The sequence below is a fragment of the Ceraceosorus guamensis genome, assembly GCF_003144195.1.
Source record: "Ceraceosorus guamensis strain MCA 4658 unplaced genomic scaffold IE81scaffold_7, whole genome shotgun sequence".
NCBI classification, from domain to species: Eukaryota; Fungi; Basidiomycota; class Exobasidiomycetes; order Ceraceosorales; family Ceraceosoraceae; genus Ceraceosorus; species Ceraceosorus guamensis.
The window spans coordinates 493,108-516,966 of record NW_020290002.1 but is presented as its reverse complement, the minus strand read 5'-3'; the positions used below and the strand labels follow the sequence as shown (position 1 = coordinate 516,966).

Genomic DNA, 23,859 nt, shown 5'->3' with positions numbered 1-23,859 from the left:
GTGCCAGTCCATTGGATGGACATGGACTGGCACCGCGATACTCATCCACCAATGGAGCCCTTCTGCCGCTGATGACTTGCTGACACGACTGACATCGACCGGCCAGCCGTTCAGAGCGCTGAAGATGTTGAAGTACGCACCTTTGAAGCAAGCTCTTCCTTGAGAGCCTCCATGTCCGAGACCAAACCTTTGATCAGAAAGCGCTGACCTTCGAGACGATGCTCCTGCTCGTTGATGGTCTCCTGTTGGGCGCCAACCTGATCGCGCTGTTCCTCGATGATTGCGTCTTGACGGGCATTGACTGCATTCTTGTGAGCAATGATCTTGTCTTTGTCTTTGATGGTCTTGTTAAGGCGCTGGATGGCAGCATGATGTTTCTTATTGGCGATCTTGTCGTTCTGAACGGCTGCCTGTGGCTGCGGCATCTTGCAAAAGATGCGGGGATGGGAGGGGGGCTGTTTGGATCGAAGCGAGGCTGAGATGAGGGGTGGATGTGTGGATGGATGGGTGGGTGGATTCATGGATGGGTGGGTGGATGGATGGGTGGAAGTCGTAGGCTGATGTATGCTTGGTGCGTGAGTCAAAAGTGTGCTGAGTCGATCGCTGGTCCATGATTCGCTGGCGCTCAAGACGACTGCTGCTGGCAGAGGCATGCAGGATATGCAAGCTTGGGAACCGTTGAGTGCGGCGTGCAGGTTGCGTGCAAGCCTCGCGCACGGGCACACGGTCTCGAGTGGCCTTCTACCTCTGCTCGTCGATGGCATCTGATGCGTTGTGATCGAGTGAGCGTGCATGCTGCTGCCACCACGATCGATCGAAAAGTCTACGAGTCACAAGCCGAGTGAGAGGAGAGTCTTGCGCTGCTTGCCTAGAGAGCGGTCTGGAGACGTCGGTATGAGGCGCGCATCGCAGGGATCGAGGAGGCGAGACGATCGCGACGCGACTCTGGACTCATCGGCTGCTGACTCACGCTCACTCACCTGCGTGCTGGTGCGCACGCGCAGGCACGCTATGCTAGACGGCCTTCAGAAATCGAGCAGACAAGAGACAAGTGCTTTTACTCAAATGGCTCAAAATTAATTGAAGATATCGGGTGGAGCAGCTGCAGCTCCACCCACCGCTGAAAATGTTTTGCTCATCAACGTGAATTTGAATTATAGTCATTCGTGATTCATTTGCAAAAAGAGCACTCAATCAATATTTCAACCAGTATAACGTGAACATTGGTGACTGCTCAAGCTCGATCACACCGCCATTCATGAGTTCGGTGGACGTCGCTGGCCGCTGGCGTTCAATGGAGAGCTACATCGTGTATTGTATTGGGATTCACATTCAAATTCTGGGAAGGTGCAGCATTCCGGTCGATGGAGTTAAAGCGAGGGTCGAGAAGTCAAATATTTGTGAATGCTGACCCGGCGATCCAAGATCGTGAGTCTTGAGTCAATTCAAATCTTGAATAAGTAAATCCCACGGCAAGACGAGTGAGTCGCCCGGCGGTACGCGGCCGTCGCGGCAGGCTGTGCGCTTGACATGTTGCGAGCACCGCGAGCTTCACGTGATCAATCAAGAGTCAAGATCCGTATGGCTCTCGAATGCTGCTTGACTTGACTCCCTGCCATGTCCTCGTTGCCCTAGCGACTTCGAGCGAGACAGATTCACAATTGAACGCGTATTCAAAGATTCAAATTCCAAAATCAATAAATTTGAAGAAATGACGCCTTGCTGATTGTTCTACGTGGCTATCAGTCAAGGGCAAAATCCTGTCGAGTCTTGAAGTCCGACGAGTCAAGTTTGAGTCTTTCGACGACTTTGTGAGGCGATCACGACGCCTCGGCGCTTTTGACGCACAAAATCCGTCTCATCGAGAAATTGAATCAATTTAAATGAGTTGTGAGTCTGTGAATCAAGGTCTTGAGTCAAGAGTCAAAAGGTTTGATGGAACTCGATGGTTTGATTTTGATTTACGTGATTGGTAAAGTCGTGAATTTTGTCGCTGCTGCTGCTTTCTAGTCAAGAGTCAATAGACTAGTGGCAACTAATTGTAATAGCTTAGCAATCTTGGGTTGAGACCATTTATTAATGGGAGAGGCATCCTTGAGTCTTGAATTTGAGTCCAAATCTTGAATCAAGAGTTTTGAATTTGGACTTCAGTCACGGGTCGCGGTCGCTTGAAGCAGGCGGCACCTCACCGACGTGCGCGTCGACTGTCTGTATAGATGCAAGAGTGTTAGTCGTGATCCCTCCTTTCGATCCTCCAGTCTAGTCTCCTCCTTCACGCAGCGCTCGAAAGGTTCGCGATTCGTGACTCGTCGACTCCACGATCGAGCGTCATTCTGTCGGCATACAGTTTGTGTCAATGCGTCATGCGTCAAGCTTGATGGGGCGGAGCAGAGGTAGCAGGCCACTCACACTGTACGGGCTACAGTGGTGCCGCACGCACCATGTAGGCTCAGCTCAACGGCTTCCTTGCATATCTGCCAGCAGACTGGAGTCGGTGAGCTTACAATCAGCTCAGCAAACTCATCGGGTACGATTGTCATCAAGCCATCTAGCCCCCTCCTGCATGAACCCATCGGTCACCCCATCGCTCACCTCATCGCTCAATCCATTCATCAATCCATTCATTCATCCTCACCGGTCCACACTCATACATCGCACCCATCATGGCCAACATCGAGCGCGAGGTCCTCCCGTCCGACTTTGAAGCAATCCGAGAAGGCGTCAAACCCAGCCCGCGACGCGATCCCGTGACCGCGAGCATAGGGAACGACGCTTTGAATTTCATCGAGAAAAAGTACAAGGAGGCCGTCGCCGACGCAGATCATCTCGACGCTCTCAACGACCTTCTTCAGGCTGAGATTGTTCAGCTTCGAGCGACCAAGGTGCGTACGAGCGAGATCTCAGCAGCGATAGGTGCTTTATACCCTTTCATCGTGCGGTGTACCTCTATGGACCTGTACTAGGCTGGCTTCATGCTCTTTGTTGAAGTCAGCTGGATCTGGCATGTAGTCAAAGGCAGAGGGCTTCGGGGTGGAGAGTAGCGGTGCCAGTTCATGCCCATATTTGATTGGACTGGGTTCTCCCGACCGACGATTCTCTCCTGCGCGAAGCCCCTGGGCTGGTCAGTAGCAAGAGACACCGAAACATAACTCTTGGAACGCCGAGCGTGGAGGGGCCCGAAGAGATAAATCTGTAGTCTCACGTATCCCTCCAGAGGTTCAAACCCCTGTCCTGGCCCATGTTCACTTGCCATCGGATAAATACTGACGCTGCTTTATGTGCGCACTCAGATATCCGACGCGGCCTTCAAGAGCGAGCTCGCTGACTCCACGAAGGTGCTCACTTCGAGATCTGAAGTGGCTTTTGGCTCTGCCGGCCTCGCCGAGTTTGGTGTTTGCGCAATCGTGTCAGAACGTCTCTGACGGCAGAGGGGCTCCATTGGGGGATGATGAGTAGCGATGCCAGTTCAGAGACCTTGCTGGACTGGGTTTTCCCCATCGACGATCTCGCCTGCAGTGAGCCCCTTTAGACGCTTTCGGGCCTTTAGATGCTTTCGGGCCACAATGTCACTCCAACCTACGTGTGGGAGTGTGCATTCAGTGCTGTCTTCATTCGTATACTCTGCCTCAAATGCGTGGGTATACGTTCAGACTGGCCTAAAGTGACCAAGGAACAAAGAGAAGAGGAGGCAAGCATGCCAAATCCGCTCCGAGCGTCTCGCCATTTGAACCGCTGCAGACGTCATCGGAGAGGGTACCTCACTCGATGTTCAGAGCTCCTGTCGTTGAGTCATTGCCCAAAAGTGCTTAGGATCAATGCTTACAGGCTTTCGTCTGTGCGCACAGGTCGCTGCCACCGTCGGCGCCGAACGAGCTAGCTTCTCTAGCATCATCGATCCTATCAGGGGTCTCAAGGTGGACACAGAGGTCCAACATCGAAACGCAATGACCAGAAGTAGACAGTCGTCTTCAGAATCAATCTGCTAGCGCGACTCAACCCACACGTTGCCATCATCACATCCACTATATCATACGGCTCAGACCCAATGGTCGCAAAGTGTAGCCAGACCCTTCATACTCCCAAAGCCCTCTCAGCCACTTTGTCCCCTCTTCCCCCACTATCTGGCGAACACGCAGCCTTCTCATCTTGTGACCAATGTCAACTGTGTATACACTGCTGCAATGCAGGCTGAGATGACAGCGCATATGCGACGCAAGTCAAGAGTGTGAATGTTGATTAGGATTGGTAATTTGCATTGGTGGGGGCGCGTGATGCCATGCAAGCCGGCAGGCATGTTACATATCTGCTCGCTCAGATCGCTTTCCCTTCTGACTCTCGATTACCACACCTCCATCCACCACCTCTTCCTCTCCTTCATGTCAGCTGAGCGCCGGATGATCGACTCGCGCTTCAATCTGGACCACTCTCACTTCGAGCTTCACCTCAGGGTGCTGACAACTACCCTCCGCTTGCACCCGCTTTGACGCTTCCACCTTTTGGCTGCACGAGTGAGTCGCCGGAGTCGCCAGAGGTTACCCGCAGGCTTGCGTCTCGGGAGCGGCCCCCTGACCCGCCAGCTTTCTCTCTTTCTTCTCGCAGTCGGGCGCAGTAGCTTCATTCTGGTACCTGCTGGAGACACTCTCGCACATGATGCGAATGAGCGTGGAGCGGATGGAGAACACGCCGTACCTCATACTTGGCTGGGAAGACACTCAGGAAAGCGAGAAAGCCAGCTCTAGGTCGGAACATTTGGCTACTGCGGACAGGCATGCGCTCTTAGTGCAAGCAACACTATCTTGTTTGAGGCAGAGAGGCTTCCGAGGAGTCGTGCCGGAGCTTGGCTGCAAGGGATTCGGAGTAGCGAGATGCATTGGGAAGTAGCGGACATTATGTGAGTCTTAGCTTAGGATGTAGGGAAAGGGCTCTATCAGCTGACGCGTGTCTCGCATGAACTGCACGCCTGCTGCATTCTGGATTGGAAGGCGAACAAAGGCCGTCAAGGCCGAAAAGACGGACGGGACTACACGTGGCGGGAGAGCATCTTGGTCGAGCGGCAAGGACTCAAAAGCCCGAAGAGTGGCTGTGTGCGGGGCGCGGCATTGCCCTTCGTTGGAGGGCAAGAGGTGGAAGTAGCTCCCGGGATGAGACTTGCTCTGGCAACTCTATGCCTGCTTGATGCACCGTCCTCTGCGCTTTGCCAGTCGTCTCTCAGGATGCAAGACTCGAGCGCCTGCCTCTGCTCTTCTCTAAGACGCTCATCGATTGCATACACTCCGGCCTCGACTCCATTCACTCAGCCTAGCGCCATCGATATAGGGCGGCAAAGAGCGGGATGCCTTGCAACGGCGTGCCGCCTTTCAGCAGTGTTCCCGAAGTCGGTCCTCACGGCAGCCGTGGGCGCTCACCTTGATGGAAGCAATCTCGGATCAGGAATGCTCGCCGAGGTCACCATTCCTCGGCACAGCTTCTCCGGAGCTCGCAGAGAGCACGAGTCCAGCCGGTTCCGTCCTCCTCAAGCCAAGCTGCGTTTGATCACCATCTTCACAAGCTGTGGCAGCGCTTGCCGACATCGTGTGAGTGGCATCAAATTTTGGTGAGGGGACTGCCTTTTCTCGGTGCTGCGTTCTGCTGGAAGTACGCAGAATCTTGTCTGCCGCGATACGGAGCTGACTCAATTCCGCATCACATGCCACGCCTTCGCAGCGTCGACCCTGCTCCACTCCCACATTCGAGCGTAGGTCCGATACACCATCACCAATCGGGCCAGCGCACTAGACGCATCACATGGGTCAAGCCAGCTCATCGAGCTCGAAAGCTTACCGCGCGAGGCGTACTCTCATCCACCTCACACACACTCGGTGCAGAACGCGCGGATGCAGAATGATCATTGGATTACATGGTCGTGTACACGGCGCCAGCTGAGAGGCCCGGACGCATAGCCGGTAGTGACCACTTGATGGTAGAGAAAGCATGGCCTCCAAGTCCCTTTAGCAAATACAGCCCACTCCAACTGCACGAGTGAGCAGCTTCTACATGAACATGTTGTCGTAGTCGCTCTGGGAGGATCAAGGAGGGACATCAGCATCGAAAACCAATCGACACGCGCGACCGCTTGCCGAGATCTCGAGACTTCCCAGGGAGCCACGTGCCAAAGTATCCTGCAGTACGACTCACGTTTCTCGGAGGCCTCACATCATCCCAGTCTGGATCGCCTGTGGGTTGCCTGTTGCCTTGGCCTGGTCTTCCTGGTCCGCCCAAGGGACCCCCAACGCCAGGCCTGGGAAAGCCACCTATTCCACCAGGTCCCACTGGATCGAATCTAGCACCAGGCGGCACCGGTCCAGCGAACGGGTTGCCTCCTGGTTGGGGGGCGCCGAATGGTGGCACGTCACCTCTCGTAGGATCGAACCTGTCTCGGAACATTGGATGATTCGGACCAACAAACATTCCGCCGCCATCATCCCCACCAGGGAATAAGGGAGGTGGACCGAACCCTCCCACGCCACCGAGACCACCGAGCGGATCACGATCTCTATCTCCTACTGCGAGAGGGTTCCTCGGACCTGGAAAGAGGGGCCCACCAGTTGCGCCGGGATAACGAGGATCGTCAGCGATGGGACCAGATGGATGAGGCTCTGGTGGCGGTTGCCGGCGTGATGAGGAGGGCTGAGACGACGAAGCTGACGATGGTGAAGGATCTGGTAACTCCTCGTAGCCTGCCTTGTGCAGACCTGGCAACAGGCGCTGTACGATGTGGAGCTGCACCTCCGAGACGAAATCCATGATGCGGCTCGAGGAGACGTAGCCGTTCACCAATGGCTCCGGCGCTGATGAAGTGGTAGCTTGAGAGGCTGAGCGCGGCCAAGGCCAGAAATTTTTGCTAGTGAACCTGTCGACCTCCAGCTCCAAGCTGGCGCTGCGGTCTTGCCCTTCGAGAGCTGTGGCGTTGATGATGATCCTAGGCCCTAGTGTGCTTGCTCTGACCAGGAACCTGAGCGATGACTGAGGGTGGGCGTATGACAATGCGAAAGAGCCAGAGCTGCTCGAACCGGCCCATGTTGGCGGCAGCACATTGGAGGATGGAGGCGGAGACTGCGGAGTGTGAAGTCCGAGGAATCGAAAGTCCAAGCGCGTGAAGATGGAGTGAAGAAGGGCTACGAGGGCCTCAATAGGGTTGTGTAGCTGAGAAAGGGACGCTTGTTCGCGAGACGGAGCTGCGCTACTCCCGCCGGCCTCATCATGGGGCGAAGATGATGGGTCACTGGGCAGCAGGGTAGGAAGTAGCTCCAATAGAGCAGCGGGGTCCAGGAGGGAAGATGACGTGCCCGACATGACGTTTTGGAGTTCTCGATCGGACGGGAGAGATTCGTATGCAAGCCGGACGGCGGAGCTGAAGGAGACCAAAGATGAGGATGATGGAGCTCGTAGCCGGAAGCGATGGATGGAGGGAGAAGTATAGGTGGAGAAGACGCGCGCTGGTTGCTTGAATGCTGTGATGCTGTGCGCAGGTACGCATCGCATGGTCCGTGCTGCCGCCAACGTACGCTTTTTGGTGTGGGGCGCAGATTATAGATTTGGCGGCGCAGCACGTGCGCCAGAATTTCCACCGCGCGCGCGCTGCTGAAGCTGCATTCGGTGGGTAGCCGATGGATGGCGTGAGAGTAGTCAAAGTCAAATCACGATTTGACGAATGCAGCGACATGCCAAGAAGCTCTTTACACCGACACTTTGACCTCGCCCCTTGTCCGCTCAGCTCTAGCTACACCTTCGAGCGCCACAGCGACCTCTCCGCGTCCCATCGACCCTCTACAATCTGCTTCGCCCCTCCCTCGCTCACGACAGGGAATCTCAAACGAGGCTCGCTTTCACCACCTCACCATTCATTTGCGGACCTCCTACGAACCTCGGCATCTTGCACCCTCTCAGACGGACGATGCCTCCATCATGGTTCCGCCTTCCGACGCGCGTGCCACCAGAGCTTGAGGAGGCGGACTGGTCGGGTCATCTGAAGGATCCTCACCCCACACCATTCTCGGACGCGCTCATCTCTCAACTTTCATTGACAGGTGATGTGTCCGCCTTCGCTTACGACCCCGTCCAAGGCTACCTCGCTCTCGGCACGACCAATGGATGCTTGCACTTGCTCGGAGGCACCATAAGAGTCAGCTGGGCACTTAGACCTGCCGTCGGCATTCGACACTTGGCTTTCAGAAGCGGCACCGGGCTGCTCATAGTCGCCGACCAGAAGGACAACCTGAGCATCTTTGATATCTCCCGAGCCGACCCAAGCTTGGCTCCCAATGCTGGCGGACCCAGCAGCGCTGCAGATAGCCCCAGTACCACGAGAATTGCAGCTGGTATAGGGCCGACGACACCCGGCGATGCGTTGCATCCCGATACTCCTATGCGTATCCATGCGCACAGCGCTCGCAATTCGGTCACCTGCATCGAAACACAGCCAGGTCACGCTCACCTGTGGATCGGTCTTAGGGATGGTACTGTGGATGCGTACGAGTGAGCCGGAAGGATTGCGCTGCCTCGATACGTGGGATGTGGACGCATAGTAGTAAAATGCTGATCGACTTTGCTTCTCTGCCCTCCCTCCGCTCTGATACAGCCTCGACCGCTTGCACTTGAGCCCCTACAGGATACCGAACTTGTGGTGGGAGGAAGAGGAGATGTGAGTGTTCACCTGACGTGCTTCCTATCTTCCTCTTTGCATGGGAGCTGAGGCTTACGCATTGCATGCACTGCAGTCTGCGAAAGTCTGGTGTACCGGATGCCCCAAGCCGAAGACATGTGCCAATGGTCATCGGTGAGTAGGGACGCGTGGTGCTGGTCGAGGTCAAGACCTGCGGTGGCAGTGGATCAGAGCTAGCGACTGATGCGCAAGCCCTCGCTGTTACTCAGACATCAAGACGCATCCCCTCGATCTCGGTCGGGTCTTGCTTGCATATGAGGGCGGAGCCTGTCTGCTCGACGTCAAGACCCGCGCAGTCATTCGGTCATTCCAACTGCGTCTGCTGCCAGGAGCTCCGGGAGCAGGCGGAGCACCAGACGAGATACTCTGGACAGAAAGAGCTTCGCCAGCAACATGTGTTGCCTGGCGACCTGATGGCATCATCTTTGCCATGGGCCATGCGGATGGCGTCGTCTCTTTTTGGAACGTGGATGATGGTGACAAGCCCTTGCTTGTCAGAACGCTGGATCAGATCGACGTGGACAAACCTCAGGCTCCTTCAGGCGACGCTCACTCTCACGACTCGCCATCTCGCTTCATGCGCGAACCCATCTTTAAGCTGGCATGGAGCGGTTTCAGCTCTGCAAGCTGGCGGGACTTTGCAGCGCAAGGCACGGCGCTCACGGTTTTAGGTGGCGGTGTTTTAGACGCATCTTCGGGTGTGGTGTCGTGGCACTTTCCAGCATACTCGGCACCTGTTCAGCTGTGGGCCTCAAAGACCCCGGAAGCTCTGGCCAAGCTGCGCAATTCCCTTCGATCGAGCATCATCACAGAACGTGAGGCGCGTATACAAACCAAGGCGACTTGTGAGGACTTCTTACTTCTACCCGCTGCCTCGCCACATTATGGCGGTGCTTTCGATGCTACAGCCCTCTTGGCTCTCATCGGATCTGATCCCAGCCTTCCACCTCTGCAAGGTGCGACTCGAGGTCTACAAGCTTTCGCATTTCCGGCCGGCGCACCCACCGAACAAGGTCTGCACATTGCCGGCTCGAAGACATCCGCAGCTGAGGAGCTTGAACTGCCATTCTCCCTCGCCATGACTGGCAGCAGCGCTGCAAAGGGCGTTCGGCTGGCTCAAGTCGGCCTCCACGCTTATCGCAAGCTTGTCAGCGTCTCCTCCAAGTCTGACCCGCTCGGTTCCTGGGACGCAGGAGTAGCCGAGGAGCTTGCACGTCAATCAGCCGCCGACCGGCACTCTCAGGGTCTTCCTCTGCGAGGCGGTGAAGCTCACCCTACTGCTCTGAATGGAGCCACACTAGAGTCTTTGCTGAGAGAGAGCGACAGACTCACCGCGTACAAGATCATCGTCAGCTGGCACCACGATGGAACCATCCGATTCGCTGATGCTAGTCCGCATTTGCTGCTGAAAGGTCGGATCGACTTGCCGCCGGAGGGCTCAGACCCCGTCACTCACCCTCTCCCTCAGCCGGTTCTGGAGGAAGCTTTTCCGAAGCCTTTGCACCACCTGACAATTTCATTGCAAGATCTGGTGCATGGATCGCACGCAAGTAGACAACATGCGGCGGTCTTTGCCAGACTCCGAGCGAGTCCTTCGCGCATGCAGATATTGGACGTGCACTTCGCGCCGGACGCTTTGGAGATTGGCGTCGTGCTCGCTGGAGGTGCTCTTTTACATTACCGCTTCGATTTCGCAAACGCGAGCGAAACCGAAGCAATCAGGGCTCAGGTTGCTCAGGAAGCTGCGATTGATGAAGAGGCAGCGAGAGAATTCGCGGAGCACACGTCGGAGCCACCGAGCGCGAAGAGCGTGGAGCTGAGTAAGCTTGACGACGCCATGAGAGATGTCGACCTCCGGGACACCCCAGGCCCAACATCACCCAGCCAGCGGGCCGAAGTTCAGGCGCCAAATTCCGCGGCCAGCCTCAACAACGCAGCAATGAGCCGGAGTGGATCACACGCAAGTGCAATGGCTCCCCCACCTCGACCAAGAAGAGATCCCAAACGGTTGAGCGTCATGCCGACTTCTCCACCTAGTGCGCGAAACCTTGCCGGTGCCTCCCGTGTACGCCAAGAAGACAATATTTCAGCTCCTGTCCATAGCACGTCTGCACCGAGCACACCTCTTCCGGTAGTTCGGCAGATTGAGCCTGTCGGTAACTTCGCAGACTGGTCCCAAGACGGTTTCAAGGGTGAGTCTTCTTCGGCATCCCAGATGAGACGTCAAGCAGACGCTGACGACCAGAGTGCCTGCCACTCGCAGCGAATTTATTGATTGATTTGTCGCGTGGTGGTGTCACTGCAGCAGCAGTCTCAGACGTCGGTTTCATTGCAATCGCGTACGGTGCTGCCTTGGCCATCATTGACCTCCGAGTCGCGGACATAATCTACAGAGAAGGCTTTGGAGATGGCTCAGACACGCCTGCGCTGTCAGCAGGCGCATCGAGCAAGGAGGGTAAGGAGTACCGTAAACTAGTAGAGGAGGAAGGCACCGACGCCATAAGCTTGTTGCGTTTGAGTATGGCGCGTACCATCGAACACAATCTGCTGGCCCCCCAATTACTCGTGTTACGCCCCAATCGCGTAGGCATCAGAACCTTTCTCAAAGCGCCCAATGAGTGGATCGTGACCCGAACAGGTGTCGTTACATTCGACGACCTCCACACACCGGTAGATGCATACGTCCTCGACTCAAAAGGCAGAGAGTGTGGTGCTACCCCGCTCGAGCTTCGACAGGGCCTTCGAGAGCAGGATACTCCAGACGATGATGATCCAGAAAGGCACGAAATCCACTCGCTCGTTTTAGCAGGCGAGCAAAGTGAGTCGAGCTTCATAGTGTCCTTCTGTCATGTCTCATTTGTTGACCGACCTCCGCCTTGCCAGACATTTATGTGCGAGCTGGAGTGACCGGCGCCAAGCTTGCGAAAGTAAATGTTGGGGAGCGAATCTTGCGCATGCAAATCGTTGAACGATTTGGTCAGCACGTCTGCATGGCGTCGACACTCAGCTCGACACAGGTGTACTCTCTACCTCATTTGCAGCACGTCGTCCGGCTGCCCAGTAAGCATCGGCGCGACGCTAAAGCTACCGCTGCTGTGGATGGCCAGCTCTTGGCACCCATCCCTGTCAGCTTCTCGATATCTCGGAGCGGAGACGTGATCGAGCTCGGCCCCACACTACAAGACCTCCGACTCTCAACACTTCTTGGCAATGTGGCCAGACCAGGTGTTCCTGCGCTCGATCTGTACTCCCCCACCAAGGCTTCCGCTTGCCCACATCACCCTGGCGCCGTCACAGCTGCGGTCAAAGGTGTCACGTCCTGGCTTTCGGGCAAGTCCAGCGCCATCGATGCAGGTTCGCAGCTCGACGAATTACTTGCGGGGGCGACATCCGGAAAAAGACCTGAAGCTCCGAAGCTCCCTGAGCCAAAGCACGTCCAGATGGCAGCTGCTCGAGAATTGGAAATCGCAGAAAGGTTGGCGGCGAGAGAAGAGGCTGAGGCTCGCAAGAATGGTGTCAAGTCAGGTGGTCAGTCAGTTCGGCAACCTCCGCCGCCCAGAACGCTTGGTGAACGGCATTCTGAAACGGTGGCGAGGGAGACGAGGGATGCTCGCAACGCTGCTGCCAATGCGAGAACTGCGGCTGAGGAGAGGGGCCAGCTCATGGGCGGGTGAGTAGAGTACCCAATGTGAGAGGCTCGATTTGTCCGGATAACCATGTTCACGCTCTGCTTTGTGTCCTGGCAGCTTGGAAGAGTCTCTTGGCTCGCTCGAGCGTGGAGCCTCCCAATGGCTGCAGAATTCGCGAAACATGGCCATGAAGGCCAGCGCGAAGAACACATTCACCAAAACTTTTGGTTTCTGAGTCTCAAGCGTCGTAGCGGGCAGCATCAACAGGACATTGTTCGTCGAGCTCCCATCCAGTCTTTCACTTCGACGCGCATCGAGCTCCCGATTCAACCCGATGGTCCTAGGCTTGTTCATGACGAGACAGGGATCAAGATTTGTGACCCTCGCGTTGGCTTCGGCGGCCCAAAGCCAACCGTGTTAGCGTGCGAATCTTGGCGTGTCTCAGCTTGAGGCCTTCAGCAGACAGACCCTGCATTCGCGTTGGTCAACTCAAGGAGATCTCGGCGCTGTCAAGCCTTAGCTGTGCAACAACTTTTGATCGGGGTCAACAGTGCAGCGAAATTGTCCCGCGTCGGTTCCTGAGGCGCGCGACGCGCGCCACCGGGCCGAAACCAGTCCGCGGGTCCGAGCAGTCCGCTTAGCAACTTCGCTCTGCTTCGCTTGGGCGACATTCCTTCCGTGCAGCTTTTGCGCTTCGATCAATTTGTGCGACTGAATGCTCCCATAGAATATGTGAACTCGAACTGTTATCGACTGGGCTTCGATCGCAAGATTTGATGCACCTTCGATCGACCTCTTTCTGCCTTTGTCGAGAGGAGGCTGAAATCCGGCTCTGAGCTCGTGCTGCGCCAGCTTGGCTGTAGTGGGGATGTGTCCTGTCTGATGTTGGCGGCAACGAGCTGGCTGATGGACCTCCGATGACCCACACACGCCGACACCTTTTCGGGCCCTATTCGCACGTGATTCCCAAATCGTCTGGGTCCGCGCTGTGTGCCGAGTCGTGACTCAAGACTGAAGTCGGAAAGCAGCCGTCATGAAACCGGAGTGGCAAAGCAACGCGCAACGCGCGCGCGAGGTGTAGACGATCAAGTTCCCTTGAGGCGCTGCGCATTCTCTCAGCACAACCTTGTCCACTCAGACTCCTGACTGCATCACACTCTGCACGCCTGCGAGATCCCGGGTTCAGTACGGCTGCATACATGCCATGCTGCTTAATCGCTGTGTGCGCGCTTCGAGGTTCGAATTGGAGGAGCATATGAATGCATGAGGAATCATTTGCACGCTAAGCAGAGCTCCTCGCAGCCAAGCGAGATTTTCAAAACGTGGCTTGACTGCGCATGGGAGCGACTTCGAACTCTGATGCTGCATGCATGCACGGTTCACGGCACGAAAGCCGATTGCCGCCTGCGCGTAGAGTCAGGAAGAGTCGTGAGTACGTTTTCAGCGCAGCAGTTGCATCCCCCCCAAGCGCAGGCCGAATGTGAATGATTTGTGGAGCAGCTAGCTCATCATCGTGGCCGCTCAGAGTTTTGAGTGCACATTACACTGCATCGAGACGTTGCTGCTGAGCGACGTCGATCGATCTGAAGAGAAGCAGCGAAATGATCACCTTCCCATTCTGGTGCCCCACGGAGCAGACATTGCAGAGGCCTAGACCGCCAGCAGAGAACTTCACACGAGAGTGTGGGGTTGATGGGAGCACGAGCCTCTTCTGTTTGACCAGCAATCCTCGTCGACGCTGCATCTATCCATTGCCAGGCGATCGGCGCGCACAGGCCTTCAGCATTCACGATTGTCGAGCGCGCCGTAATACAATTCTGCTGCTTACTATACGCACTAGTAGCAGTCTTGAGTCCGAGTACGCAGGAGTCACAATAAGCATCGCATGCCCATCCAGCATATGCACATGCCAATTTTGAATGAAAGCCTTCACCGGCGGGCGCGCGTAGTAATAGCTAATTAGTCTAGTGCTGATGGTAGTCGTAGCACGCGCGTACGCGGTGAGGCCAGCTGATTGACCCGCGGAGGCATTCACGGTCCTCGTGAAACGCACTTTGTTGCCTGTTTCACACATATTGATCACGGTGAAAAGCTGGATGCGCCAGTGAAGCCCCTTGCACGCCTTTGAAAGCTCGTCATTCACGCTTTTCACTCTTTGACTCTCTCCTTTCAACACGCTCGATCATCAAGAGGGCCGAGGTCTGGCCCGAAGGGCGAGGTCTGTCAAAACGAAATCGAAAAATTCCAAACTTTGGTCTTTTGATGCGGCGGTGCTGATGCTTGCATAGCCCAACCAATCAATATACCGCGTAGCGCGCGTGCTTTGCTCCTGCAGCGCCGAAACTTTTGCGCGCGGTCTTCTGAACCGTGCGTGCTGCGCGTTGCTGCTGGCTGCTGGCTGCTGGCTGCTGGCTGCTGAGGAGTGAGGTTGCATGCCTCAGTTTCAGCAGTCGAGCTGATGGGACACCAAGGGCGCCAACGCGCCAACCCGGCCATATCGAGATCGGGCACTATGGCAGTATGCAGCTCAGATCACCCCTTCCTTTCACACGGTGGTGCAAGCTAAGCTGCCTTGACGTGCCTGCACCGCACCACCGCGCGCGCATGCATGCGTGCATGCATGCGCGTATTCATGGAGCGCGTATCTCTGGGCGCGAACCCGGCTCTTTGAAACTCAGATAGCGCTCCCTCGTCTCTGTTGTTGTGTGAGGCGTGCTTGGCCTGAGCTCCTTGCTTCCTCTAGCTGCTCCACCGAAGCGAGAGCGACTGGCTGGCCTTTCATCTCACGCACAGAATTCGGCAGCTCGTATATATATATATATAGCTGGCAAGCCGTGTGGCAGTTATCTGACACTTCGCTCCTCAAACCACATCGATTGGCAAATCCATCATACCAGCGTCGACGTCGCACGTAACCATAAGCCCAACACCCGGTCAAATTACTAGGTGAGTGTTTACAGCTATTTGCATTGTCTGTATTTCCCGTCAGCGCCCCGGTTGGATGTCAGGCGCGGTGGCTTTTCTGCGGTGGCGATTAGCCTTGGCGCGGTTGCTTCGTCATCAGGTCCAGCGGGAATGGTCCTGATGGGTGTCAAGATGCCTCTGGTTGTTGGAAGGCGGTGATGTAGCATTCTGTGGGCGAGCTTTCGGGAGTTCACCCTTTCTACGCAGCCCGGCTTCGGTGGAGTGTCTCAAGCATCACGCTCGCCATGCGCGCCCCGCAGAGTCGACACTGCAGCGCATCAAGAGTGCCATTAGCAGTATCGCAATTCTTAGACACGCGCTCACGTCACGCTCTGCTCTTTCTGACTCCTCACGCCTTATATTTCAGCCAGACACGATGGCCGCCACCGCAACTCCAGTCGCAAACGGAACGCCCAGCTACGGCGAGGCTGTCAAGCGTGTCACTTCCATCCCTCTCGTCTCCGAGTCTCTGACGTTCGCTCAGTCCACCATCGACGCACACCCTCTTCTCCTGGCCCGTCCCTACCATCTTGGACAGTCCGTGGTCACCAAGGGTCTGGACGTTGCTCAGCCCGTCACCGCTCGCATTTCCCCTCAGCTTCAGATTGCTGACCAGTGGGCCGTCAAATCTTTGAATTTTGCTGAATCCAAGGGTGAGTTTAGAGGAGTCGATGAGAGTTGGATGTTCGCGCGCGCGCGCGCGCACCAGCCATCGTGTGAAGCCTTGCCTGCTATCATTCGTGACATTTGCTAATCGCGCATACATTCGTACTCGCACAGTGCCATACCCATTCCACGCCACCTACACTGATCTCTACTCGGCCGCGCGCTACCCTGCCGACCAGACTCTCCAGCTGATCCACGCTTATGCCGCTGCTATCAACAAGGCCTACGATGAGCGCGTCTTGTCGCCCGCTAAGAGCGTCTACAGCAGTCGCGTGGCTCCTTACATTCAAGCTGCCGAGAAGAACTTCCAGGACCTCCAGGCTCAGAACGCGTACGTCGCTCGTGCAGTCGAGCTCACCCAGGGTCTAGTCAACAACCTTCAGCAGCAGGTGAACACCATTCAGAGCGGAAGCCGCGCCCAGGCAGACGCTGCCAGCAAGAAGGCCCAGGCTACTTCTCAGGCCATCTTCGCCGAGCTGGACCGCGTTCGCTCATTCGCCCAAGCTCTCCCTGCCGAGTCTCGCAAGCGCTTCGACCCAGCTCTCCAAACCTTCACCGACGCCTACGAGACTCTTCGTCGCGAGGCTCTCGACAGCAAGGTGCCCCCTCAGGAGCGTCTAAACCGTATTGTCGCCTACGTCCGTGAGCAGACCATCCCTGCTCTGCAAAAGAGCTTGTCCAACGGCAGTGCTCCTCAGGCAAACGGTGTCGCCAAGTAAAGCAACAAACGAAGTCAATACTGGTGCAGCTCTGACTGTTTGTGACCCTTCACACATGTGAAGCAGTTTCTTCATAGATTTGCGACGCGCACCCTCTTGCTGGATTATGAGCCTGTCGAAGGCTCAGTCGCGCGGAGTGTCGCACCTCGCTTTGTAACATTTTCCGAGCTCGGCTCCTTCTTTTAAGTCAAATCCCACTTCCCCCCTCAAATCGTCATTGTCCCCGTTTCAATGTTCAGGTTCCCACATTTCGAAGTTTTCACGACACCGCAAACAAATTAAATGTAGTAGCCAAAAAATGTCCGTCAGCTGGCGGGGTATGTGTAGCTCACGCCAAACTCTTCCCGATCAGATGGCTTTCCTAAAGCCGGCGTCGCGTTCGAGCGATGTTTGCCGAAAGGACTAACGGTTGGTCCACATACTGTGTAGACTTAACTCCTCGGATGGTGTGGTAACGGTGAATGCCGCACCAGCAGTCATGAGTCTGAGTCATGAGTGAGAAGAGCTCATTGCTGGAGCGTGGCTGAACAGAAGCACGTGACTTGAGTCTGCTCCGATTCCCGAGGCCGGCGCCCAACACCTCATATCTGCATACATGCTGTGTATCATGTGCACATCATCACATGTGCTGCAGTCAGTCAGTCACGGGTGCAGCGCGCGACTTGCGCTGATGCGCAGACCACTCACTCATCAGACTGCGCCTCGCTCTCTCGTACAGCCTTACCGCTTGCATCATATGCTGCTGCCTGCTGTCCTGCTCGATCACTTGCACCCACATTCGGCCTCGTGCTCTCTTCAGCTTCAAGCCGTTTGCGCTTTACCCTCGTTCCGCAGAGCAGATTTCAGCAATCACTCACCTTACACCATCTTTAGGTGGAGTCAGTATGAACGCATTGCAAGTAAGTCGAGCTCGTGCGGCTTGCGATGCCTCTAATGCCCTGGCGCCTCTCTCTCTCTCTACCTGTGCTGTGTGGCTGGGCCTTCCGGACCCGCTGCGCAGTTGCTGACCCTGTCCTTCGCCCTGACTGCTTCTCCAGACACACTTTTGGGCGGTGAGGGACTACCTTTCTCCCGTCTTGAGAGAATCAAAGTTCAAAGAGCATGGAAGAATCACTCCGGGTGAGATGCTGGGCTGAGAGTTCCAATGCTGGTCGGGCGATCCCTTCAGGACTGCTTGGGCAGTAGAAGCTTGGTCAGAGACTGAGCTTACCCTCCGCATACATGCCAATCTCGCCAGACGAATTCGTTGCTGCAGGCGACTTTCTCGCTTACAAATTCCCGACATGGTCATGGTCACCAGCATCGTCATCTGCTCTCATCGGTGCTGGCTCGGGCACTTCTGGCTCTAGTAGTGCAGACGATGCTTCAAAGTACACGAGAGACTTTTTGCCCAAGGATAAGCAGTACCTCATAAGCAGAGGCGTACCTTGCTTGAGGAGAGTCAGCGCCATGGAGAAGGCTGCAGCAGGCAGCGGAAAGGGAGCATCAGCACCTGGCTCGAAGGAAGATGAGGAAGTCGTGGATGCAACAAGTGATGACAAGGAAGGATGGCTAGCCACTCACCTCGATGGTGAGTAGTGGAGCGTGCTGAACAAGTATCGAAGCAGCTCGTAGCCCGCTCGCGCAGCCATTGTTGGAAGCGCGCTTTCGGCTTACCTTTGGGCTCCTTTATCATCCCTCTTCTTGCTGCCAGGGGATGGAATTTCCTCGTCAACAAATCCCGGAGACATAGCCGACATCCCAGATGTAGACGGTGAAGTGGGAGGACTGACCGCTGGCGAAGAGGACGATCTTGCCAAAAGGGTTGCGGGCACCTCACTAGGCGCCGACGAAGCAAAGAGAGCTGGACTAGATGCCGCCGACGACATCGCAGAGATTCCAGACATGGACGATGAAGATGAGCTTGGAGAGCTCGCTGGTGGGGTGGTGGAAGATGACCCAGCCACAGCCGCCTCGTACGCCACTGCTAGCAAAGGTGCCACTGCTGGTACCTCGAATTTGATCAGCGTCCGTAAGTACGATTGCCTTATCACCTACGACAAATACTACCAGACTCCCCGCATGTGGTTGGTGGGCTACGACGAGTCGGGAAGGTTGTTGAAGCCGCAAGAAGTTTTCGAAGACGTCTCTTCCGATTATGCCCAAAAGACGGTCACTGTGGAACCTTTTCCGCACGCTCCGATGAGCGCAGCGAGCGTCCATCCGTGCAAGCACGCCAGCGTCATGAAGAAGGTCATCGAGAGGATGGATGGAGCTGTTGGAGCTGCTAGGAAACAACAGCTGGCAGAGAGGGAAAAGGAGGGCAAGGCTGCGAAGAAGTCGAACAAGCCTGGTTGGCTTGGAGGTAGCAGCAAGAAGAGCAGCAGTCAGAACGAGAAGGAGCCATCCCAACCAGACGAAGAAGAGGAGATTCCCGAGGGTCTACGTGTAGATCAGTACATGCTCATTTTCCTGAAGGTGAGCGAGTCTTTTGTTTCCCACACGCTTCAGAGTGTGGTCGCTGAGTCATTACACAACGTCCCCATCACTTCAGTTCATGGCTTCCATCGTCCCTGCAATCGAGATCGATGCGACGCAGGCAATGTAGAAAACGACAAACGGGCATTTGACCTCCCTCCGTCAGCATTGCATACATTTCACACTTGTTCCAGACAGCGTGGGGTTGGCATCTCGTCTCGCAAGTGCTAGTCGTAGCGAGTCAGCGTTGAGACCGTCGCTCCTGCAGCTCGACATTTCGTAGGTCGGTCGGCTACATGCTTGGTTCATGCTGCCTCTAAACGCCTGGGATATCCCTTCAGGGGCATCTCGCTCAGGCGCTTCCCCAGACCTCCTCTGCCACCTCCTTGCAGAGCCTCAACTTGGCGTACTGCTCGTCGCTTGTGATGGAGTTGCCATGCACCGTAGAGCTGTGCATGAAGGTATTTGCCATCAGCACGTTGCGAGGTCGATTGTGGAAGAGGTAGCATCAGCTTACCTGAAACCACACTGGGGGCTGATTGCAAGCTGTTCCAACCCAGCTGGAGCGAACTTGGCAGCATCATGCAGCTTCCTCTTGAGCTCTTCCTTGTCTTCCAATTTGCCCACCTTGCTGCTGACCAAGCCCAACACCACGGTCCTGCTAGCATCGAGGTACGGCACGGCATTCTCCCCTGCTGGTCGAGCGCCAAGCACGGAGAAGTCCACGCCAGACCTTTGATCCTCCCACTCGAGGAAATAAGCATCCACTTGAAGCTTGCCGAAGAGCGCTTCGGCGATCGGCGCATAGCCTTCTGAGGAGCCTGCTGCGAAGAACTAGTCAGAGAAGGCAGCCACACGGCGGCCAGGGAACCGAATGTCAGCGAATCGAAGAGGCCGATCGATGCACACAGCAGAGCAGCCAGCCACTCACTTGGCTTTTGAAGTTGCCTTTGCAGAGATGGATACCCACTAGCATGTCCTTCGGTCGCGATTGGATGGCCTTGTTGATGAGCTCTGCGTAGCGGAGTGGCAAGGAGGCAAGATCTTCGCCTCTAGCCGCTGCGTCTGCCCTCATTTTTGGGTCTGTGAGGTAGGCCAAGCTGTGTGGGAGCGGGGGCACAGGTAGGATTGCCACTGAGGATGAGCTGCGAGGTTCGAGAACTGTATGCGTATCACGAACTCACTTGGTGTCGTCACTACATTTCCAAGCGACAAAAAGAGCGCGAAAGCTCGATCAACGATAGTCACCTCTTGACCTTTCAAGCTTGCGCTACTTACAGTTGCAGGTAGCGGCACCCAGCCTTGTACAGCGCGTCTATTTCAGCTCTGTATGCCGCTGCCAGATCCTGAAAGAAGTCGTCGAGGTCTGGGTAGACCTGCTCATCGATGGCCTTCCTCCCTCCGCGGAAGTGCAGCATCGTCGGACTTGGTATGGTGACCTTGATGCCGTCCCATTGCGCCCTGGGCACGATGCTCTTGAGAAATTCAAAGTTCTCGACTTCAATGTCGCGCTCGTGCTTGATCTTGCCCACTACGGCCAACGTTGGAGGAATGTGACCCTCTTGTTGCTCGAGGCTATTCTTCTGCACCGAGACACCGGATAGGTGCTTGAGGAAATCAATGTGAAAGTATTGTCTGCGGAACTCTCCATCCGTCAAGTCCTTGATACCGAGCGAGAGACACGTAGAGATGTGCTCCCGGATCGCCGCATCTTCCGCAGCGCGAAGACCAGCTGCGTCCAGCTTTTGGGCGGCGAATGCTGCTCGAGCATCGTGCACCGCTCTGGGGCGCAGGAAGGAGCCAACTGAGAGGATGAGAGGGAATGAACGAGAATGTGAATAGCGATATTGCACAGCGCACAGGTCATCCATGGCACTCGCCATGTTCGGCACGAAATGTTCGTCGGCCGGAAGTGGACATCGTGATGCGCGGAGCTGATGCCCTGATCGGAGGATGAGCTTCGCGTCCCTTGCTTGATGGAGAGGTGTGGCCAAGTGATCGCTTGTGCTGAGCAGCAATGCGATGTTCGAGTAGTTGCGATTTCGCTGGATGGCTGTCCCAATGGTAAAGGGATGACGGAGTGGAGACCGTTCAGCATTCCTTTAAGTAGTCACATCACCCGGTCCTGCGGCGTCGTATCCCTGGGGCACAGCATCGCGACTACCAGCACCGGAATGAAAAGGCCCGAATCCAAGAGGGCCTCCGCGCTGGCACATATTCTTCTCAGCTGGTCAGGCATTTGCTGAATAAAGTCGGCACTAGAGGAGGCGCGATGAGTGTGTCGCACGACCCGGAAATGAAGGCAGAGTCACAGTGGGTCAATGAGCGTGAACTCGCAACTGTACCGTGTGACTTGACTGTCACTTTAGGTACTCACACTGTGACTGTCACAGTGACTCGCAACTCTGGCTGATCGAGTCAAGCACGCGCGTCACTTCACGTCACCAGGCGCACTTGTGGAGATCACGCCCCCTCTCGTACGAATAGGGTGGGCCACGTCTTTCTGCCGGCCGATAAGGTGCTCACGTGATACAATGTCGTGCGCCAAAGAGTTCCAATCAGGAATTAAAGTCGAGAGTTTGAGTTGATGAGTCAAATAGTTTTGGGGTTTTAGTGTCAAGTCTTGGGTACCACCCTCATCCCGGCTTGCTTTGCCGGACGAGGTCGCGTCTAGCTGACATGTGCGACACGCTGCTCTCAAAGCATGCTCACGACGACGGAAATGCTGAGATTGGGAAGCGCGAGGAATGAGAGCGAGTGACAGCTGCGCATTCGCAGTCGACATTGCCTGGAATACGGTGACATATCGGACCAGCATTTCCATTACTCGGCGACAATCAGCGTGCTCTTGCCATATCCCGTTCCGCAGCACAGAGTAGCTACTCCGACGGATTGACCTGTCCTCCTCAGCTCTGTCAGCAAGCTGGTAATCAGTCTTCCTCCTGAGGCACCAAGCGGGTGTCCTAGCGCTATGGCGCCTCCTTTGACCTGCGACAGGAAGTAGAAGCGCGTCATTCGATGGCTGTACGTAGCTGCAGAGGGAGCGATCTGAACTCACATTGACCTTGGACTGATCTAAGCCGAGCGTATCAATGGTCATCAAAGCTTGCGATGCAAAGGCTGCCAGCAAAGCGATAGAGGAGAAGGCGGTTCAGTTCAGCGCCATTGTGAGATCCAAGCCCCCAAACGTTGCTCACCTTCATTCAGCTCCCAGAGATCCACATCTTTGGCGCTCAGGCCGAGTCTCTCGAGCAATTTAGGAGTCGAGATAGCTGGTCCGATACCTACAGAGAGCAGATCGGGAGCTCAGCTAAATCTAGAAAAAAGCTCGCGCAGTCCAGAACACTCACCCATCTCGTCCGGCCTAACGCCCTTGGTGGCTGTGCCAATCCAGCGACCCAAGATCTGCATGCCTGCTTGCTCTGCAACGTCTCGCCTCGCCAAAGTGAGGGCCACTGCTCCATCAGACACTTGACTCGAATTTCCAGCTGTAGATCCACCATTCTCCTTGAAAACTGGCTTCAGCTTGGCCAAGCTCTCATAGGTCGTGCCCTTTCTCACACCCTCGTCCCGACTGACGAGCTTGGTGGTCTCTGTTCCATCCTCATCGACCCACCTCACATCGATGGGAACAATCTCTTCTGCCAACCTGCCATCCTCTTGGGCTTTGGCCGCCCTGAGCTGCGATTGCAAAGCGAATTCGTCCTGCCTCTTGCGGTCGATGTTGTACCTGCTGGCTACATTTTCGGATGTGAGACCCATGCTCATCATGCAGTCCCGCGCGTGCTGGGATGGCGACTTGGCCATTGCTGGAGACAGCTTGACGGGTATAGCCTTGGTCTCCCAGTCGCGCGTCATCGACTCCATGCCCGTCGCCACGCCGCACTTGATCTCTCCTGTTCGGATGGAGTTGGCAATGTTGGTGATGGATTGTAGTGACGAAGCGCACTGCCTGTTGGTGGTGCTAAGAGCGCCAGTGCGTGGCAAGCATAAATTATTAGCCCCTTGGACAGGTTTTAGCGGAGTGTTAAGCGCATACATACTCACTAGTAAGCAGTCTCGATGGGCATGCCAGCGTGCAACGCAGCCAGCCGTCCGCTCTTGGCTCCGCCCAGCTCGGCAAGCACAGTGCCCGTGCAGATGTCCTCGATGACCTGCAGAGAAGGGCAAGCGGAGGTTGAGCAGCAGCCGGCCAGCCAGACGAGCTTGAAGATTGAGATGCTGCCTCACCTTGATGTCAACACCTTGAGCCTCGAGCCTCTCCCGCGTCTTTTGCAGCACGAACGCGAGCAACTCCTCGGGATACTACAAGGAGGAGGCGAGCATCAGCACCCGCGCTGCTCGGAACAGCGTACAAGTCGCGATGCACTCGATTTAGACTCACGGCATGTTTGAAACCCTTGCCCATTCTGGCTACCGGTGTGCGCAGAGCGGTGGTGAAGACCACATCGTCCGGTCTCTTCTTGAGGATGGAAGAAAGGCCGGTGCTGCGCACAAGCGAGGTAGGTCTGAAGGCCATCGCGGTCGATGGTACAAGTAGGCGTGTAGCAGAAGATGTAGCTGAGAGAAGAGATGCGTATGGGCTTCAGCGCGCGTTCTTATGTGGATGAAAGGGAGGTGCAGAATGGAGGACTCATGCGTCGCGAGTTCAATCCTCACTTCTACCTATGTACTCTTCTGACTGTGCTTGGCAGATAGATTACCCGCACACACGTCGATTGGA

At 55.8% G+C, this 23,859-nt stretch overlaps 8 protein-coding genes across 8 annotated transcripts; 4 read left to right on the top strand and 4 right to left on the bottom strand.

The window, feature by feature from the left end:
- Positions 1–110: 110 nt before the first annotated feature.
- IE81DRAFT_345170 (hypothetical protein) lies at positions 111–425 on the bottom strand (the record flags this gene model as incomplete). Its single annotated transcript, XM_025515884.1, has 1 exon — positions 111–425. The coding sequence occupies one exon, from the start codon at positions 423–425 to the stop codon at positions 111–113; it is 315 nt and encodes a 104-aa protein (XP_025372284.1).
- A 4,592-nt stretch (positions 426–5,017) lies between these two features.
- Positions 5,018–5,811, top strand: IE81DRAFT_320738 (hypothetical protein). The gene is made up of 2 exons (XM_025513121.1): positions 5,018–5,573; positions 5,704–5,811. Exons 1-2 carry the CDS (start codon positions 5,142–5,144, stop codon positions 5,773–5,775), a joined length of 504 nt encoding a protein of 167 aa, XP_025372283.1. The 5' UTR covers positions 5,018–5,141; the 3' UTR covers positions 5,776–5,811.
- Positions 5,812–6,029: 218 nt separating this feature from the next.
- On the bottom strand, positions 6,030–7,332 carry IE81DRAFT_345168 (hypothetical protein; the record flags this gene model as incomplete). The annotated part of the gene is made up of 2 exons (XM_025515883.1): positions 6,030–6,056; positions 6,175–7,332. 2 exons carry the CDS (start codon positions 7,330–7,332, stop codon positions 6,030–6,032), a joined length of 1,185 nt encoding a protein of 394 aa, XP_025372282.1.
- Positions 7,333–7,933: 601 nt separating this feature from the next.
- IE81DRAFT_333518 (hypothetical protein) lies at positions 7,934–12,565 on the top strand (the record flags this gene model as incomplete). The annotated part of the gene is made up of 7 exons (XM_025515377.1): positions 7,934–8,514; positions 8,618–8,680; positions 8,757–8,815; positions 8,911–10,893; positions 10,965–11,546; positions 11,585–12,371; positions 12,448–12,565. 7 exons carry the CDS (start codon positions 7,934–7,936, stop codon positions 12,563–12,565), a joined length of 4,173 nt encoding a protein of 1,390 aa, XP_025372281.1.
- Positions 12,566–15,240: 2,675 nt separating this feature from the next.
- Positions 15,241–16,950, top strand: IE81DRAFT_320733 (hypothetical protein). Its single transcript, XM_025513120.1, has 3 exons — positions 15,241–15,276; positions 15,662–15,947; positions 16,075–16,950. The coding sequence occupies exons 2-3, from the start codon at positions 15,671–15,673 to the stop codon at positions 16,677–16,679; spliced, it is 882 nt and encodes a 293-aa protein (XP_025372280.1). The 5' UTR covers positions 15,241–15,276; positions 15,662–15,670; the 3' UTR covers positions 16,680–16,950.
- Positions 16,951–17,324: 374 nt separating this feature from the next.
- IE81DRAFT_336450 (hypothetical protein) lies at positions 17,325–19,330 on the top strand. Its single transcript, XM_025515479.1, has 5 exons — positions 17,325–17,578; positions 17,717–17,798; positions 17,917–18,249; positions 18,373–19,136; positions 19,213–19,330. Exons 1-5 carry the CDS (start codon positions 17,564–17,566, stop codon positions 19,264–19,266), a joined length of 1,248 nt encoding a protein of 415 aa, XP_025372279.1. The 5' UTR covers positions 17,325–17,563; the 3' UTR covers positions 19,267–19,330.
- On the bottom strand, positions 19,278–21,513 carry IE81DRAFT_320731 (putative methionine synthase, vitamin-b12 independent). Its single transcript, XM_025513119.1, has 6 exons — positions 21,017–21,513; positions 20,415–20,940; positions 20,321–20,332; positions 20,068–20,236; positions 19,654–19,970; positions 19,278–19,585 (listed from the first exon to the last, which is right to left on the bottom strand). The coding sequence occupies exons 1-6, from the start codon at positions 21,054–21,056 to the stop codon at positions 19,489–19,491; spliced, it is 1,161 nt and encodes a 386-aa protein (XP_025372278.1). The 5' UTR covers positions 21,057–21,513; the 3' UTR covers positions 19,278–19,488.
- Positions 21,514–21,708: 195 nt separating this feature from the next.
- IE81DRAFT_320730 (thiolase) lies at positions 21,709–23,755 on the bottom strand. The gene is made up of 7 exons (XM_025513118.1): positions 23,521–23,755; positions 23,367–23,441; positions 23,184–23,290; positions 22,487–23,100; positions 22,334–22,420; positions 22,195–22,256; positions 21,709–22,124 (listed from the first exon to the last, which is right to left on the bottom strand). The coding sequence occupies exons 1-7, from the start codon at positions 23,653–23,655 to the stop codon at positions 21,960–21,962; spliced, it is 1,245 nt and encodes a 414-aa protein (XP_025372277.1). The 5' UTR covers positions 23,656–23,755; the 3' UTR covers positions 21,709–21,959.
- Positions 23,756–23,859: the final 104 nt, after the last annotated feature.

Coding starts and splice junctions, on each gene's coding strand:
- IE81DRAFT_320738 (XM_025513121.1), top strand. CDS start 5,142: ATGAGACTTGCTCTGGCAACTCTATGCCTGCTTGATGCACCGTCCTCT. Junction 5,574..5,703: donor GCAGCGCTTGCCGACATCGT/GTGAGTGGCATC, acceptor ACGCCTTCGCAG/CGTCGACCCTGCTCCACTCC.
- IE81DRAFT_320733 (XM_025513120.1), top strand. CDS start 15,671: ATGGCCGCCACCGCAACTCCAGTCGCAAACGGAACGCCCAGCTACGGC. Junction 15,948..16,074: donor GAATTTTGCTGAATCCAAGG/GTGAGTTTAGAG, acceptor GTACTCGCACAG/TGCCATACCCATTCCACGCC.
- IE81DRAFT_336450 (XM_025515479.1), top strand. Junction 18,250..18,372: donor GCTAGCCACTCACCTCGATG/GTGAGTAGTGGA, acceptor TCTTGCTGCCAG/GGGATGGAATTTCCTCGTCA. Junction 19,137..19,212: donor ACATGCTCATTTTCCTGAAG/GTGAGCGAGTCT, acceptor CCATCACTTCAG/TTCATGGCTTCCATCGTCCC.
- IE81DRAFT_320731 (XM_025513119.1), bottom strand. CDS start 21,056: ATGTCCACTTCCGGCCGACGAACATTTCGTGCCGAACATG. Junction 19,971..20,067: donor AAGGCAACTTCAAAAGCCAA/GTGAGTGGCTGG, acceptor TTCTCTGACTAG/TTCTTCGCAGCAGGCTCCTC. Junction 19,586..19,653: donor AGCCCCCAGTGTGGTTTCAG/GTAAGCTGATGC, acceptor CTTCATGCACAG/CTCTACGGTGCATGGCAACT.
- IE81DRAFT_320730 (XM_025513118.1), bottom strand. CDS start 23,655: ATGGCCTTCAGACCTACCTCGCTTGTGCGCAGCACCGGCCTTTCTTCC. Junction 23,442..23,520: donor GCAAGGGTTTCAAACATGCC/GTGAGTCTAAAT, acceptor TCCTCCTTGTAG/TATCCCGAGGAGTTGCTCGC. Junction 23,101..23,183: donor CCCATCGAGACTGCTTACTA/GTGAGTATGTAT, acceptor TGGCGCTCTTAG/CACCACCAACAGGCAGTGCG.